Source organism: Calliphora vicina, chromosome 1, assembly GCF_958450345.1.
Source record: "Calliphora vicina chromosome 1, idCalVici1.1, whole genome shotgun sequence".
NCBI classification, from domain to species: domain Eukaryota; kingdom Metazoa; phylum Arthropoda; class Insecta; order Diptera; family Calliphoridae; genus Calliphora; species Calliphora vicina.
Window position 1 is genome coordinate 9,308,898 of NC_088780.1, and position 16,859 is coordinate 9,325,756.

General features: G+C 28.9%; 2 protein-coding genes across 2 annotated transcripts; both read left to right on the forward strand.

The window, feature by feature from the left end:
* The first annotated feature begins 318 nt into the window (after window positions 1–318).
* Window positions 319–15,331, forward strand: LOC135949372 (regulator of G-protein signaling loco-like). Its single transcript, XM_065498916.1, has 5 exons — window positions 319–884; window positions 12,576–13,313; window positions 13,383–14,369; window positions 14,472–14,718; window positions 14,789–15,331. Exons 1-5 carry the CDS (start codon window positions 453–455, stop codon window positions 15,166–15,168), a joined length of 2,784 nt encoding a protein of 927 aa, XP_065354988.1. The 5' UTR covers window positions 319–452; the 3' UTR covers window positions 15,169–15,331.
* A 360-nt stretch (window positions 15,332–15,691) lies between these two features.
* LOC135963831 (lymphokine-activated killer T-cell-originated protein kinase) lies at window positions 15,692–16,853 on the forward strand. Its single transcript, XM_065515820.1, has one exon. The coding sequence runs from the start codon at window positions 15,733–15,735 to the stop codon at window positions 16,732–16,734; it is 1,002 nt and encodes a 333-aa protein (XP_065371892.1). The 5' UTR covers window positions 15,692–15,732; the 3' UTR covers window positions 16,735–16,853.
* The last annotated feature ends 6 nt before the right edge of the window (window positions 16,854–16,859 follow it).

Consider the following 16,859-nt stretch of genomic DNA (forward strand, 5'->3'; position numbering starts at 1 on the left):
ATCCATACATCCATACATTTAACCGCAATTATTAAATCATTCAGAAAATTTACAAAATGCATCATCATCCACATTCATTCGTACAATCAATTGCTCATATTAATGATTCTGGTACATTTGAATCTAGTTTTGAGGTTAAATACATACAATCGACACCGCAGCGTCAAAAGAATCAACGCCGCCCCAACGAATGCGAACGCGAGAATTTGCGACGTTTTGTTAGAGAGTTTGAGGAGTTGCAGGCCTGCAATAGCACTGCCAAATCCACTCCAAAGAAATTTAAAAGGTTCTACTACAATAACTGTATCAATATTGGTAACACGGATAGCAGGAGTTTGGCCCAAACGCCACAATGTCCCAGCGTTAATTTGGAGCAATATTTTCTGCCACCCACACCCTCAATATCTCCCTCGTCTAGTAGATCCTGTTCGCCAGTATCAGAATTCAACGATATGGGTTGTAAACCCTTGGCATGTTGTAATGACGTAGAACCCTCACATGACGATAGTCAACAACTGGCAAATGATGATGACCATGATGATGATGTTGCTAATAGTTCGACAGAATCTTCTTTTGATTTGCATCCGCCTTTGTTGCCCTCGTTTAATGTGACGCCACCAGCGGCAGCAAAACAACAGCAGCAACGAAATGCTGCCTACGAATTGGCTAGATTTTTACGTGGTTCATTTCATGTCAAACGCGCCAAGATAACACACTTACGTCGATCACTTAGTGATAATGAAAATTTACAAAACGCTGACTTACCCCCAGCACAATTGCGCACGTCAAAACCCAGCGAGATAAAGACAGAGACAAAGGCCAAAAAGAAAGTATTAGAGGATACAACAAATCAGAGAGCTAGAGGAAGTACTTCAAGTATTTGTGTAAGTATTTAATTGATTTTATTTTTTAAATTGAATTATAATTTTAAGTACTTACTAAGGATTAGTCTTCAACATAAATAAACCACGTGTTTGTAGTGCAATCTATTTTAAGTCACTGATAAATAATTATATTTTTATAATCAGCAACACCATTTCCGAAGATCAAACAATTGTATGTTGAAAATGTTATTGGGTGTATGACTTAAGAACGTGGGATTTTTTCGAAAATCCCGCATTTATATTTTCACAAAGTTGGCAGTCCTGCTTTTTTAATAATTATCTTCCAGTAATGCAATATAACCGAATTCACGCTCTCAGGTACGGAAATTTTGTGTATAACAGTATTTTCTATAGACAATTTTGTGTATAACTGAATTTTCTATAGAACATTTTGTGTATAACAATATTTTCAGCACTTTTTTTTAAATTCTCCATTCCTGAAATATTATTTCTTTAAGAATATCTTGAATACCCCTTATTTTCCCATACATTTTAAACAACATATTCATTACAACAGCAAGGTAATTCCCCCGTCCATATATGGTGCCTCAAAAGACCCGCTTTATATGGCCGTGCACAGCGTAGAAAGTGTTAAAGTAAATGTTTTTATATCATAAAATAAACGTACTTTTGGAATTTCTTTTGTCTTATCAATTTACTGAATCATACACATGTGCTGAGTTCCACTGTAGCAGCAATTGATTATTAAACTCTTCGGCATAGTAGCTACTCATTCTCTTTCTCAACTGTAGAGTTAACACAAACATTCCCAGCCATGAATGAATGAAGTTATTATAAAGTCAACAATAACAAAAACACTGATCTCAGCAATATTTTAATGGGACTCGCCCAAATAGGTTGTATCTACTAGAATGTCAAAATAATAATAATAAACAAAAATTTCTCACGTTCTCTTGATAATTTGAAATTGTCTTGCTCATATTTACTATATACACAAACAAACATTAAAGGTAAATCTTTAAAAAAGACAAATAAAAAATGCATCACATCAACAAATTTTGATTAATATTTATTATTTATATATGTATGTATGGATGTATCTACAAACATAGATACATTTGTATATACTTGAGTTTGTAAGTCAATTCTGAGTAAACTGCTCTTCTCTCTTGTAATGTTTTTTAACAGGGATGTTAATGTAAGTTATTAAAATGGTACTAAATGTCAGTTAAGGTACTTTTTTATGCCCTTAACTTTAAGTTTATCATTATGTTTGTAATTTGTATGTGCCACGCCTACTTTCAATTGTTTTCACCATAATTTCAATATTTTTTTTGTTTTTATATTGTAATTCCTTTTTGTAATTATTTTCCCACAATAAATTTTAAAAACGATTTACATACGAACATTTAAAAACCTAAATAATAAACTGTGATAAATATTCAATTAAGGAATCAGAAATTTTAAAGATTATAAAAAAATTTCGTGAGACAGGTACTGTAAATACTTAACAAGACAAGATTAGCTACTTAATAGCAAGAGAGTTTAAGAAATTGCCAAAAATTACTCCCAGGCAGGTTATCAATAATCTAAAATTAGTTCTCGAACTGTTAGTCGCAGGGTAAATGAGGCTGGTCTTGTTTGCTATATTCTTGTTTCCAAAAAACTACTGTTTTTATACAATTTATCAATGAACATTTAAACTGATAGAGACAGTCCAAAGAATACAGTTCTCTTTTCAGATGTACAGATATAACTTCTAACAACGTCTATCATCAACTAAACACCGACTGCAACCGTTGCCACGGTTCATGCACAGCGCCATCTTCCTTCCAGTAGCTTCATTAATGTTCTATTTCTACAATGATCAACTCAAAGCTTTTATTCAATGTTGTTGTTCCACAGATATGTTAACTGCTGTTAATCGGTCGGTAAACAACATTGTTCATAATTAGAAATCTCCAGAAATGGAAATGTTGCGAAACATGATGCAACTTGAAACCAGCCATTAGAAAACTTTGTATTTGAATTCAAATTTCGTAACAATATCATAAAATATGCTATGATTTTAATCGGATACATATCGATTTTAAAGGTTATGGTTATGTATCTATATGCTGTATCTATATGCTGGGCCTATCCAATGAGATACGTGTTTTGAAGTGGGCTGTCCAATCGGAAGATCACCATCCCATAAAACTCATATGGGAAATTGTAGACCGCAAAATGCGGACTCAAAATTATACCACAAACGAAGCTTTATCTGTTGCGGTTATAAAGAAAGGTCAATACTTCAAAGAAGACGATTCAAGAACTTGTCTCTGTGATAAGGGATATTCAACAAAAAATTAAAGAGCCAGACAATTTTTATAAAAATTGAACCTAAGTTTACATTGTATTGTCATTACCTTAAAACAGGCACGGATCATCCAGAGGAGGTGAATAGGAACCAAAACCGAAAAGTTTTCATATAAAAAAGGAATGAAATAAAAAAATGTAGAACGAATTTTAATTTAACCTTCGTGAGAAGGGTATATAGATATAAGTTTGTCATTCCGTTTCTAATTTCCACAATATAATTTTCCGACCCTATAAAGTATATATATTCTGGATCCTTAAAGATAGCGGAGTTGGTTAAGCCATGTCCGTCTGTCTGTACGTCTGTCTCTCTGTTGAAATCAATTTTCTGAAGACCCCAGATATATTCGGGATCCAAAGTTTCCTATTTAAAATCGGTCCAAAAATGGCTGAAATATGAGGAAAAACCAGGACAACCTAGATTTTTGACCTATATGTATCTGGATTACTATGTCATTAATATAGACAATGTGGATATCTAATGATAGATATTTCAAAGACCTTTGCAACGACGTATATAAGACCATAGTAAGTTGGACCTACAACGGGTCAAAATCGGAAAAAATATTTTTAAACCGATTTTTTTTTTCACCCAAAAAAAATTTAAAAAACAAAATAAAAATTTTTAAAATTTAAATTTAAAAAATTTTAAATAAATTGGAAAAAAAATTAAATAATTGGAAACAAAATTTTTGCAAAAAATAAAAAAACAACTTTGGAAAAAAAAATTTCGCTGAATATTAAAAAAAAATTGAAAAAACAAACAAAAATTTTTAAAATTTAAATTTAAAAAAAGAATTCGAAAAAAATTTTTTTTTCCAAAAAATGAAAAACTGCAAAAACAATTAATTTTGTTTACCTAAAAATATTTAAAATTTGTATTTTGAAATATAATTTGGTGAAGGGTATATAATATTCGGCACAGCCGAATATAGCTCTCTTACTTGTTTTTGGTTAATAAAGTATGTAAATAACCCCCTGTCTATACCTGATAATTAGTTATCATGATAAACGTCAAAATGGTTGTTAAGATAAAAAATTACTATTCTTTATTAATATTATTGCTTCGTTATTACAAAATTGTTAGTGCTTTTTCCCAGACAACTTTGTCTTGACAACAAACGTCATTAAATGTTATGATAAATATTTGTCAAGTATAGACAGGGAGTTAAATAAATTTCTTAAGATATTTTTTGGATTTGGAAAAGTGTCAGTGTCAATATAATCATAATTCCCCACAATCAAATATTCTCTCCCTACAACAATAATTTAAAAAAAAGTACTATACTTATAAAAAGTACCAATTCCATCAAAATAAAGGTACATATATGTACATTTTTTTAAAAAAAATGTACCATAATTAAAAATGTTACCTACCATCCCTCTTAAATGTCTCTCCATGTCTCTCTTTCTATGGGAATTTCAATTAATGGGCACTTTCAATTCACTACTAGTGCTCGTACTCTACCAGCCCGCAACGTTTAACTAGGGGAATGAATTTGTATATGAGTAAAAAATTTTACTCGTATATATGATGAATTTATATGTTTGACTTGAGGTTTTCAACATTTTGTTGAATCTATTTTCTTTTTCTTTCATTTGCAAAATTTCAGTTGTATTTTGAGCGTTGAAGTTGAAATTTTACACACAACAAACATGTCGAAATAGTGCGCAACTGATTTAAGAAATAATAATAATAAAAAACAAATTTCACAATAAAAATGTTACTTTGGCTTAATTGAAAGAAATTTAAGAAAATTAAATTAATAAAACTGGCGAGCAACAAACAAGCGGGTATTGGTTTAAACAAAGCAAAAAAAAATAATCGAAATCTAAATAAGTTTTGAATAAATTAAACTTTTAAAAATTTTGCATATACTAAAAAAAAAGTAAGAGCTTATAGAGTTATTGTTAATATGTGTATTAATTAAGTGTATGAAATTAAAAAAAAAAAACAAAACTAATTTGAATTCTTTACTGTCCCCAACACCATAAATAATAGTCACGTTTTCTCTTTTGCAATAAATACAACATGTATTAAGCTAAACTCCCCTTCAGACCCACTCACTCTACTTACTCTCCAGACCCCGCTTTTCTATACATTGTGAATTTGTAAAGTATTTTTATAAATGGTATGACAATAATAATGATTTTCGCTAAATTATATGTAATATATAAAAAGACTATGACTATTTTTTTGTTAATTGTTTATACATATATGTATGTCTGAACAATTATACAAAATTATTTGTTTTTTTAGATTGTAGTTGCAAATTGATTAGATTATATTAAAAATAAAAATTTCAAATATTAAAAACAGTGTTGAAAAATCTTATAAACCTTAACAAAATTTATATGGTATTAATTTCTATTTTAAAATGAAATGAAAAATACGTCTGTCTATTAAACTGAAGAAAGTTTTTTTTTATGTTTGATGAGTTTCACATTAAATTTGATGCCGGGGTGATGGGGGAAATATGGTGGTATTTTTACTTAGAAAAACATTGTAAAATGAAGAAACATTTTTGCACAGTGATCAGGAAAAGTGTGCACCCAGCTAAATAAAAACAAGTAAGAAAGTATGGTCGGTCAAGCCCGACCATATAATACCCTACACCAAGTAAATGAGTAAAAATATTTTTCTTTTAAAATATCAATAATTTATATTCGTGAGTGATTTTCGGAAGTGGGCCTTATATGGGAGCTATGACCAATTATGGACCGATCACCATAAAATTAGGTCGTGTGATTTATGTCTATATGAAAGTTATTTATGTTGAATTTTGTGTATATACCAACATTTTTAAGTGATTTACGCACGTTAAAGTGATTTTCGGAATCGGGTCTATATGGGAGCTATGACTAATTATGGACCGATCGTAACAAAATTTAGTGAGATGAATTTTGTATATATAAAACTTTTTTGGAGCGGAATTTGTAGAGATACATATATAAATTAAACATTTATGACCGATAATTTCCAATCTTCAAAATTGCGACCTGTACTCTGCGCACAAGGTTTACATGGACAACCAGCCAGACGGACGGACGGACATCGTTTAATCGACTCAGAAACTGATTCTAAGTCGATCGGTAAACTTTAAGGTGGGTGTTAGACCAATATTTTTGGGCGTTACACACATCTGCACAAACGCATTATACCCTCCCCATTATGGTGTTAATGAAATGAAAATATTAGGCTTCGTTTAAAAATTTAAATTTTGTAATATCATACCTTTTAAAGAGGTTTTTACATCAGTGATCATGGTTGTTTTTTTTTTTTTTTAAATTCAATTTCTTCTCGCAGATAAAAATCATGGTTGTGCTAAACGTGATCTAAAATAATCTGATAAGATTTATGATTGTAGTCCAAACATATTATGATCATTATTAGTATCACAAAATACCATATTATGATCAAATATTGGGGTGATATTCCATCATTTCTGAAGTATTCATATTAAGATCCAAATCAATCATAATATGATCCAAAGTAATCATATTATGATCCAAATTAATGAAATCATTTTATAATCCAAAATTACTGCATCTAATCTATCTGTGTAGAATAGTGTAGAAAACCTGTTCATAATTTTTTTAAAAAAATAGTAAAAATTTCAAGCATCAAGTTTTACGAACATTTAAAAACCAAAATAATAAACGATTTTAGTGCTGGATTGAAGCAAAAAACTATCTGTGATAAATATTGAATTAATAAATCAGAACTTTAAAAAATTATAAACAAATTTCGTGAGAAAGGTATTGACGAAACTCAACATTTGGGAGGAAAACCTCGTAAAACATAATTTCAATAATCTAAATTAGGAAATTACGGACTCAAAATTATACCTCGAAGTCTTATCAAAATATTACAATGAAGACGATTGACTCTTTAATTCGTTCAATGGATCGTCCTTGTGAAGCAGTAATAAAAAACAAAACATTTTTGAAAAATTAAAAATTAATCCATAGTTTTGTCAATACTTTTTAGGTTTTTGTATTCTATTTTCAGAATTTAATTATGTTCTGATTTTTTTGTTGTTAAAATTTTAGTATTTCCTTAATATATACTATTATTTACAAATTTAAATAAACATTTTTTAAGAATATTTTTGGATTGCGACCTAATAATTGAATATTTGAAAAAGTTTACATTGTTTTGTCAACTATTGTATATGTTCTATAGAAAAAAACTGTTATACAAAAATCTTTCTATAAAAAAATAGTTGATACTAATTTCCTTATAAAAAAACTGTTATACATTAATTTTTCCATAGAAAAAACTGTTATACACAAATTGTTCTATAGAAAAAAACTGTTATACAAAAATGTTTCTATAAAAAAAATAGTTTATACTAATTTCCTTATAAAGAAACTGTTATACATAAATTTTTCCATAGAAAAAACTGTTATACACAAATTGTTCTATAGAAAAAAACTGTTATACAAAAATGTTTCTATAAAAAAATAGTTTATACAAATTTCCTTGTAAAAAGACTGTTATACATAAATTTTTCTATAGAAAAAACTGTTATACACAAATTGTTCTATAGAAAAAAAACGGTTATACAAAAATGTTTCTATAAAAAAAATAGTTTATACTAATTTCCTTATAAAGAAACTGTTATACATAAATTTTTCTATAGAAAAAACTGTTATACACAAATTGTTCTATAGAAAAAAACTGTTATACAAAAATCTTTATATAAAAAAATAGTTGATACTAATTTCCTTATAAAAAAACTGTTATACATTAATTTTTCCATAGAAAAAACTGTTATACACAAATTGTTCTATAGAACAAAACTGTTATACAAAAATTCTTCTATAAAAAAATAGTTTATACTAATTTCCTTATAAAAAACTGTTATACATACATTTTTCTATAGAAAAAAAATGTTATACAAAAATGTTTCTATAAAAAAAATAGTTTATACTAATTTCCTTATAAAGAAACTGTTATACATAAATTTTTCCATAGAAAAAACTGTTATACACAAATTGTTCTATAGAAAAAAACTGTTATACACAAATGTTTCTAAAAAAAAATAGTTTATACTAATTTCCTTATAAAAAACTGTTATACACAAATTTTTCTATAGATAAAACTGTTTCACACAAATTTTTCTATAGAAAAAAACTGTTATACAAAAATGTTTCTATAAAAAAAATAGTTTATACTAATTTCCTTATAAAGAAACTGTTATACGTAAATTTTTCCATAGAAAAAACTGTTATACACAAATTGTTCTATAGAAAAAAACTGTTATACAAAAATGTTTCTATAACAAAAATAGTTTATACAAATTTCCTTGTAAAAAACTGTATTACATACATTTTTCTATAGAAAAAAACTGTTATACACAAATTGTTCTATAGAAAAAAAACTGTTATACAAAAATGTTTCTATAAAAAAAATAGTTGATACTAATTTCCTTATAAAAAAACTGTTATACATTAATTTTTCTATAGAAAAAACTATTATATACAAATTGTTCTATAGAAAAAACTGTTATACAAAAATCTTTCTATAAAAAAATAGTTGATATTAATTTCCTTATAAAAAAACTGTTATACATTAATTTTTCCATAGAAAAAACTGTTATACACAAATTGTTCTATAGAACAAAACTGTTATACAAAAATTTTTCTATAAAAAAATAGTTTATACTAATTTCCTTATAAAAAACTGTTATACATACATTTTTCTATAGAAAAAAATGTTATACAAAAATGTTTCTATAAAAAAAATAGTTTATACTAATTTCCTTATAAAGAAACTGTTATACATAAATTTTTCCATAGAAAAAACTGTTATACACAAATTGTTCTATAGAAAAAAACTGTTATACACAAATGTTTCTATAAAAAAATAGTTTATACTAATTTCCTTATAAAAAACTGTTATACACAAATTTTTCTATAGAAAAAACTGTTTCACACAAATTGTTCTATAGAAAAAACTGTTATACACAAATGTTTCTATAAAAAAATAGTTTATACTAATTTCCTTATAAAAAACTGTTATACATAAATTTTTCTATAGAAAAATCTGTTATACACAAATGTTTCTATAAAAGAATAGTTTATAATAATTTCCTTATAAAAAACTGTTATACATAAATTTTTCTATAGAAAAAACTGTTTCACACAAATTGTTCTATAGAAAAAAACTGTTATACAAAAATGTTTCTATAAAAAAAATAGTTTATACTAATTTGCTTATAAAAAACTGTTATACATAAATTTTTCTATAGAAAAAACTGTTATACACAAATTGTTTTATAGAAAAAAAAAACTGTTATACAAAAATGTTTCTATAAAACAAAATTTCCTTGTAAAATACTGTTATACATAAATTGTTCTATAGAAAAAAAACTGTTATACACACATTTTCTATAAAAAAAACTATTATAACCAAATTTTCCTATAGAAAAAACTGTTATACACAAAAAAAAATTTTAAAAACGCCAATTTCATAAAATTTTCAAAAAATATAAAACTTTGTGGTGCCTCTAAAACTATAAAAAATATTGTAATTTCACACAATAAAACAATTTTTTCTCAAGAAAAATAAAACAAAGTTCAAGAACTAAAAAAATTTGTCTAACCCCCATTAACTAAACTGTTTTAACCGACAATATAACTATTAGTTAACACATAACTAGACTTCGTGTTAATTTATGTATTTTTGTACTTTCATAGGTCAAAGGGTAAATAAAATTCGCTAAAACCGAATAAACTTAGAACTTTTACTTGTTGCTTTCAGATTAAACAATTTGTCAGTTAATTGTATGTCTCGTTATTGAGGCATAATTGAGTCATTTGATTTATTATGTTTTTTTCACTCTCTCTCTACCCGTATGTCTATCAGACTATTAGCCAGTCAGTCCCCGTTCTACATATAGGTTTACTTTTTTTTTTACACAAAAACCGTTTAGTTTGCAGTCATTCGCATCATTCAAAATCACAACGTGCAACACAAAATGCATCTTTCGTTTGTAGCTTGATTTTTAATTAATTTTGATTTAAATCTACTGCATTATTATTACATACTATATTTAAATTGTTCACTTCCTGCAACAACAACAACAAAAACAGAAAGATCTGAAAGTACGTATTCATACGTTTATTTTAAGTTCACAGCCAAAAAAAAAACAATAACAAAAAATGAAGAACGTATAAAGAAAACTGTTCAGATTGTTAACAATTATTTATGCAAATTTGTAAATGTCTGAAATTGAATTGATTTTAAATTGACACTTTATAAGATACGAGAGTATTTAACGATACACATTTAAACAAAACAACAACAGTACATACTGGGTATGTCATTGAAATTTAAATGAATACATAATTAATGACAAAAGTCATTTGTAAACAACACTTATGGATGTCATGCCAATATGTGATTAGTGGCGAGAAGTGAACATTTTTTGCGAGAGGAGTTTGAAAACTGTTAATGAAAAGTTACGATACGATGTTGGCGTTTAAAAAATATGTAGAACATTTTATAACAGTTTTAACAAACCTGTACAAATGTTATTGAATTGAAAAATATGATGAATTTAAAAGAGATTTTCATGCAGTCGTTGTTTATACAATGGAAACTTTTCCAAATATGTTAACCCTATTTTTTTAATAAAAAAAAAAAGTTATTTTCACTAATAAATTTTGACATAATATTTATTTCACTAAAAAATTTGAAATGAAAAGTAATAAAAAAATTATGTTTCAAATATATTTAGAATTTAAGATTCGTCACAGCCGAATATAGCTAGCTCTATTAGGCCTCTAATACACGGTTGTCATATTCTTACAAAGTTGTCAGAAAATATTCAATAAATGGTTAACAAACATATGTTTCAACGCAAGTTCTCATGGTTGTGTTAACCATTTTCTGAGCATGCTTCTGACAATCTGACAACCGTTGACTTTACTTGATTTTATCTTTATTAATAAATAAATATATAAAGTGAGTAAACACCACAAATTATTTTATTTTTTTTTTAAGATAATGAAAGTCCTAAAATCTATCCATCGATTACAATTTAAAAGTTTCGGTTTGTTGGAGATTGAGCTGAATAATAGATTCAAATCGGACTATAATGATTTTTATGATCTTAAAAAAATCACTGGTGTTTACTCACTTTTAAGGGTCTCTGTATATAAGGCCATACATAGTAAGTTGCACCTACAATTGCTCAAATCGGGAAAAATATTTTTAACCCGAATTATTTTTCATCAACAAAATTTTTTTTGTCATCAATGTTTTTCACTAATATTTTTTTTAAATTAAAAAAACAATTTTGAAAATAAAAATTTCAAAATTGTTCTCTCAAAAATAAATTTTTATAACAAAACAAAATTATTTTCACAAAATTTTTGTTTGCATCAAAAATGTTTATTTCAACAAAAATTGTTTTCAATATTTATTGTATTGTCACTCACTGTATATGTATTTTCTAAGTAACAGTAGAACTTACAACACATATTTAATTCATTGTGCAAAATCTTAAGTATCATTGAACTTAAATTACATATAAATATTGTACAAACATATTGAAATTCAAATTGTCTGAGGCTTTATTTGAAATACATCATATGTATGAACATTTACTAGAATAATGACGATATATCATACACGTGTGACCCTAAACCAACAATAATCTACAGAAAAAATCGAACAAATTGTAATATACAAAACTTAAAACAGAACTTAGAATTTATTAATTCAATTTGAGCTTAATTCAGAATTAAAAATGTCAGTAATTCATTCCATAAATCCATTCCCCAAAAAATTAATTCTTTAGCTTCATTCATAGACTTTTATTGTTGAATCAATTCATAATGGAATTACTTCATAATAGAATTCATTCAACATTTAAAGGATTAATTTTTTTTTAATTCAATCTAATCCAATTTTATTTTGCTTTTAATAATTTACAAAATGAATTGAGTCATTTCAATTGAAGACATTTTTAAACTTTAATAATTCAATAAGGAATTAGTTCTATAAAGAATGTATTCTCAAAGAAATGAATTCAAAACATTTGATGTATTAGGAAAACAAATTAATTTGTGCTGATTTCTTTAATGGAAAAGTCTATAATATTCTGTCAAAGCACCCTGTATTACAAAAGCTAATACATATTAGCATTAGTTTGTAGCAGCATTAATTTCCTCTGCGATCTTTTTATACAACAAATGCGTTTGTACTAGATACAAACAAAAAAAAAACAAGAAAATTACATACTATGTCTAGCCAATGAACAAATGATCTACATAAATACATATTTCAATAATTCAAATATATGTAAATGGCCGTTAACCGTATCTCATAAAAAAAAATATGTTTTGTCTACTTTGCAGACTCGTCTATTTCCCGGAAATACCTCACCATTTCGTCGTGTATGGGAACAATCGTCTTTGCGTACACCACGTTCCGATAAGTATGCTCTAAGTGGTGCTAAGCAAAAGAGTCCCGGCCTACGTTGTTCAGCTTCCATGATTGCATCGGAAAGTAATGTCTTTAACAATACAGCGTCGGATCCCAAACTATGTTCCATTATCAAATCAACGAGTGCTAATCAGAAAATGCCTATGCGTACACAATCGGAAAAGTTGATCTCCTCGCAAAGCAATGGCGTCAAGTCATGGGCCAATTCATTTGAACATTTGCTGCAAGAACCGGCGGCCTTGGCAACATTTGCTGAATTTTTAAAGTTGGAATTTTCCGCTGAAAATATCTATTTTTGGACAAGCTGTGAACGTTATCGCAATACGGAAAGTCTTAGCGAACGCCAAGCTCAGGCTAAACAAATATTTCAAAAATATTTAGCCAATGGCTGTCGAGAGCCCGTCAATTTGGATTCGCACACTCGGAATCTTAGTGAGGAAATGTTGAAAAATGCTGAACGCAATCTGTTTGTGGCCGCCCAAAAGCAAATATTTCATTTAATGAAATTTGATAGCTATCAAAGGTTTATACGTTCGGATTTGTATAAGAATTGTGTGCAGGCCGAGGAAAAAGATCAACCCTTACCGTATGGTGCTGAAAATTTGGATGTTTTATTGAAAACAAATTTTTTACAAAGTGCCTCACCAAAGGTAAATTCTTAAAAAACTTTAAGAAATAGTAATAGCTAAGTTTTTAACAAAATTTCTTTTTATTTTTAGTTAAAAAAATCGGCCAGCAACGCCGAAGAACGCCGACGTAAAATAATCTTACCTTGGCATCGTAAAACTAGAAGTAAATCTCGAGATCGTGTTGATCTCTTAAGTGAAGAACACAACACAGCTAATAACGATAATAACTCTTCCGATGGCAGTTCGAACGGTTTGAACACACTCTTAGTACCCTCCTCCAAACTAGCCTTACTCTCCTCTACACTACCTCCTCAAGCTAAACCTCCAAAGGAAAACTCTGATAGTCAAATACAAACTCTAAGATCTTCTCTACCCACTTCTCTAAAAGCTGTCGAAACCGGTTGTTCTCTATGCAGGGTTAAGTTTTGCGATGGTGCCACCACCATTGTACAGATAAAACCCAATGAGACCATACAACAATTGGTAGAACGTGTCTTGGAGAAACGTGGTCTACGCTACAAACTATACGATGTGGTCATTAAAGGCCACTCCCAAGCAATTGATTTACAGGCCTCAACGCAAGAGCTGGCCGGCGAGGAAGTGGAGATCGAACAGCGAGTTACGTTTAAACTCTATTTGCCCGATCCCAAAGTTATTTCAGTCAAAAGTAAACCAAAGAAATATTTACATGAAGTGGTGAGACCCATTTTGCAAAAATACAATTATGAGCTGGAAGCAGTCGATGTTTTGCGTCGTGATAGTCATGCAAAATTAGATTTAAGTCAACTGGTGACTGCAGCCGATGGTCTACGTTTGCAGATTGTTGTCCAGAAGAATGCTGAAGCGGGCAGTTTGGTGGACTATCAAAATGATAATATTTCTATGAAATGGTTAAAGTCCAAAGAATTGGCCAATGAAGTCGTGGCACGCAACGCCATGGGCAATAGTTTTCGCAATAATTTGCGCAGCTCGCAAAATAATTTAGATGCAATCACCAATAGTATTTTCAATGATATTATACAGGATAAAGCAAAGCCAGAATCTAAACTACAGCCGACAGATCAGTATTCCATAAAGGTAAGTTATTTTTTCATAAAGTACAAAGTTACGAATGAATTAATTCTTAAATCAAATTAAAAAAAAAAATTATTAACAATTCTAATAATTTTAAATTTTCAGTCTGATGAATGCGGTTCAGAAGCTTCCTCAATGTTTGGTACATTGAATAGCAAAAAAGATGCCCATCTCATGTCAATGATTCGACTGAAAAACAAACAATATGCGTCCAATAATCAGCAACATTCCACGGAAGCTAATATCTCTTCGAATAGCTCTCAAACTTCAAACGAATTTAATAAACCAATTATAGCCAAACTGAAAGCTGGTGTAAAATTGCAAGTTACCGAAAGAGTTGCAGAAAAACAAGGTTTGTTCAAAATATACAATAAAAAAATCAACATAATAGATAATTAACATAAATTCTTCTTAAATTATAGACGAACTACTCATGAGCTTAAAAACACGCTTGGATAATCAAATGTCGGGAGAGAATAATGATAATATTAATGAAAACGACCAAATGTCCGCCGTAAATCTACGACGAGTAAGAGCAAATTTAAGTCCAGTTAATAAGACAATTCCCACGGACGAACGTCCTCTAAGCCTAGAAAGACCCCAGCCCTTAGCTAGACATTCTTTTGGCAATAAATTGCCAATGAACAGAAATTCTAGCGAATCAACTAATCAGCATGAAACTGATACTACAACAAATGCAGCTAATAAAGGACCACCACCTTTACCACCAAAACCAAAGGTTCTACCAACTAAACCCTCTAATTGGGGTTTTAATATCTCTGACCAAACAACACTCCAATAGCATTACAATTTTTTATACCTTTTTATGTATGTATTGTATGTTTATTTATTTATATTTATAAATAATTTAAACCAAATAATCGTTATTTTGTATATAAAAAATGTTTTTTTTACGTTAAGCAATAAATATATGAAAAGTATTTAATACTATAAAGATTACTAAAGTGATGTTTTTACTATTTAATGTTTTCAAAAATTATAAACAAATATGCGAGGTAGTAGAATTGTCATTGTTTTATTTTTAAAATAAGATTGTTTTTAAAAGTTTTGTTTGTGTTTTAACCGCCATTTATTTTTACACAGCAAGTTGGCAAATCATTTGTTAATATTAGTTGGCAACGCATGCTTATGTTGATAATACTACCAGATGTCTTAACCAAACATATAAAGTAGAACAGATTGTACAGATCTGGCAGCACTTTATTATCTCTATCCATGGGCATCACTGGTTATAAGAAAAACTAAAAGTTCAAAAATAACGAGACGCGCCTCATTTTTTTTAACAAATCAACGCAAAAGTATTATTTTATAGTTAAATAATCGTAAACAATTGGTTATTACTGAAATGGAAACACCAAAACGTGTTATGCGTAATTTACATCTCACTAATGTGCAAGAACCCCAAACACCATTTAAAGTACCAGCTTCGCCACTCATGAAAAGTTTGGGCTATGGCACTGGTGTTAATGTTTACTATTTGGAACGTTCTCCGCGCTCTACTGGACAGTTACGTTCCCCTTGGGCAATTAAAAGAGTTTCAAAGCGCACTATAGCTGCGAACAAAGAGAATTCCAAACTTTTCAATGAGCGAATAGTTAAGGAGGCTGAAATTTTGCGCCAATTAAAACATCCAAATATTGTGGGCTTTCGGGCCATAAAGCAGGATGAGAATGATGGAGTTGAAACGCTAGCATTGGAATGTTGTAGTACATCATTGGGAATGTTATTGGAAAAACGTTTCGAAGATGATTTGGATGCTTTGCCCGCAATCCATATTAAAAAAATGATGAGTGATATTTCCAGTGCTTTGGATTATTTACATACTGAAGCGAAAATGCTGCACGGAGATTTAAAGTCGCATAATGTTTTGGTTAAAGGTGATTTTGAAATATGTAAACTTTGTGATTTTGGTGTAAGTTTGCCACTTAACAAGGGTGTTGTGAATTTCAACGAAAATCCTCAGCTTCACTACGTCGGAACAAATCTATGGTCTGCACCGGAAATCATTAGCGAAGAGGATGTTATTGACCATAAGGCTGAAATATTCAGTTTTGGCTTAATAATATATGAAACTATTTCTTTGGTACCACCGCATACCATCAATTTGGACGATACAAAGAGTGAAGTAGATTCAGATGCTGTAGATGAAGATGAGAAACCGGGAGACTTTACTCTTATGGAAATGGCTTACGGCACTAGACCTCCTTTACCCCAGGCATTTAGTCTAAGTAGTGATTATAACACTATAGTGGAGCTGTTTTATTTGTGTACAAATACTTGTCCTGACCATCGTCCATCGGCAAAGATTATTTATGATTCATTAAAAAAGTTGGGAGAAAATCAATAACTTTTTGTTCTTCAACAACAACATACATATATAAATCTTCTAATTTTTTTATTTTAACTGGTTAAATTCTGTATGTGTACCTAAGATTTTTATAAAATAAATATAATAATGCCGCAAAATATATA

What these genes read in the sequence shown, in the direction of transcription:
- LOC135949372 (XM_065498916.1), top strand. Translation starts at nt 453, where the DNA reads ATGGGTTGTAAACCCTTGGCATGTTGTAATGACGTAGAACCCTCACAT. An exon ending in GAAGTACTTCAAGTATTTGT is followed by an intron (nt 885 to 12,575) that starts GTAAGTATTTAA and finishes TCTACTTTGCAG; the next exon opens with ACTCGTCTATTTCCCGGAAA. An exon ending in AAGAGTTGCAGAAAAACAAG is followed by an intron (nt 14,719 to 14,788) that starts GTTTGTTCAAAA and finishes CTTAAATTATAG; the next exon opens with ACGAACTACTCATGAGCTTA.
- LOC135963831 (XM_065515820.1), top strand. Translation starts at nt 15,733, where the DNA reads ATGGAAACACCAAAACGTGTTATGCGTAATTTACATCTCACTAATGTG.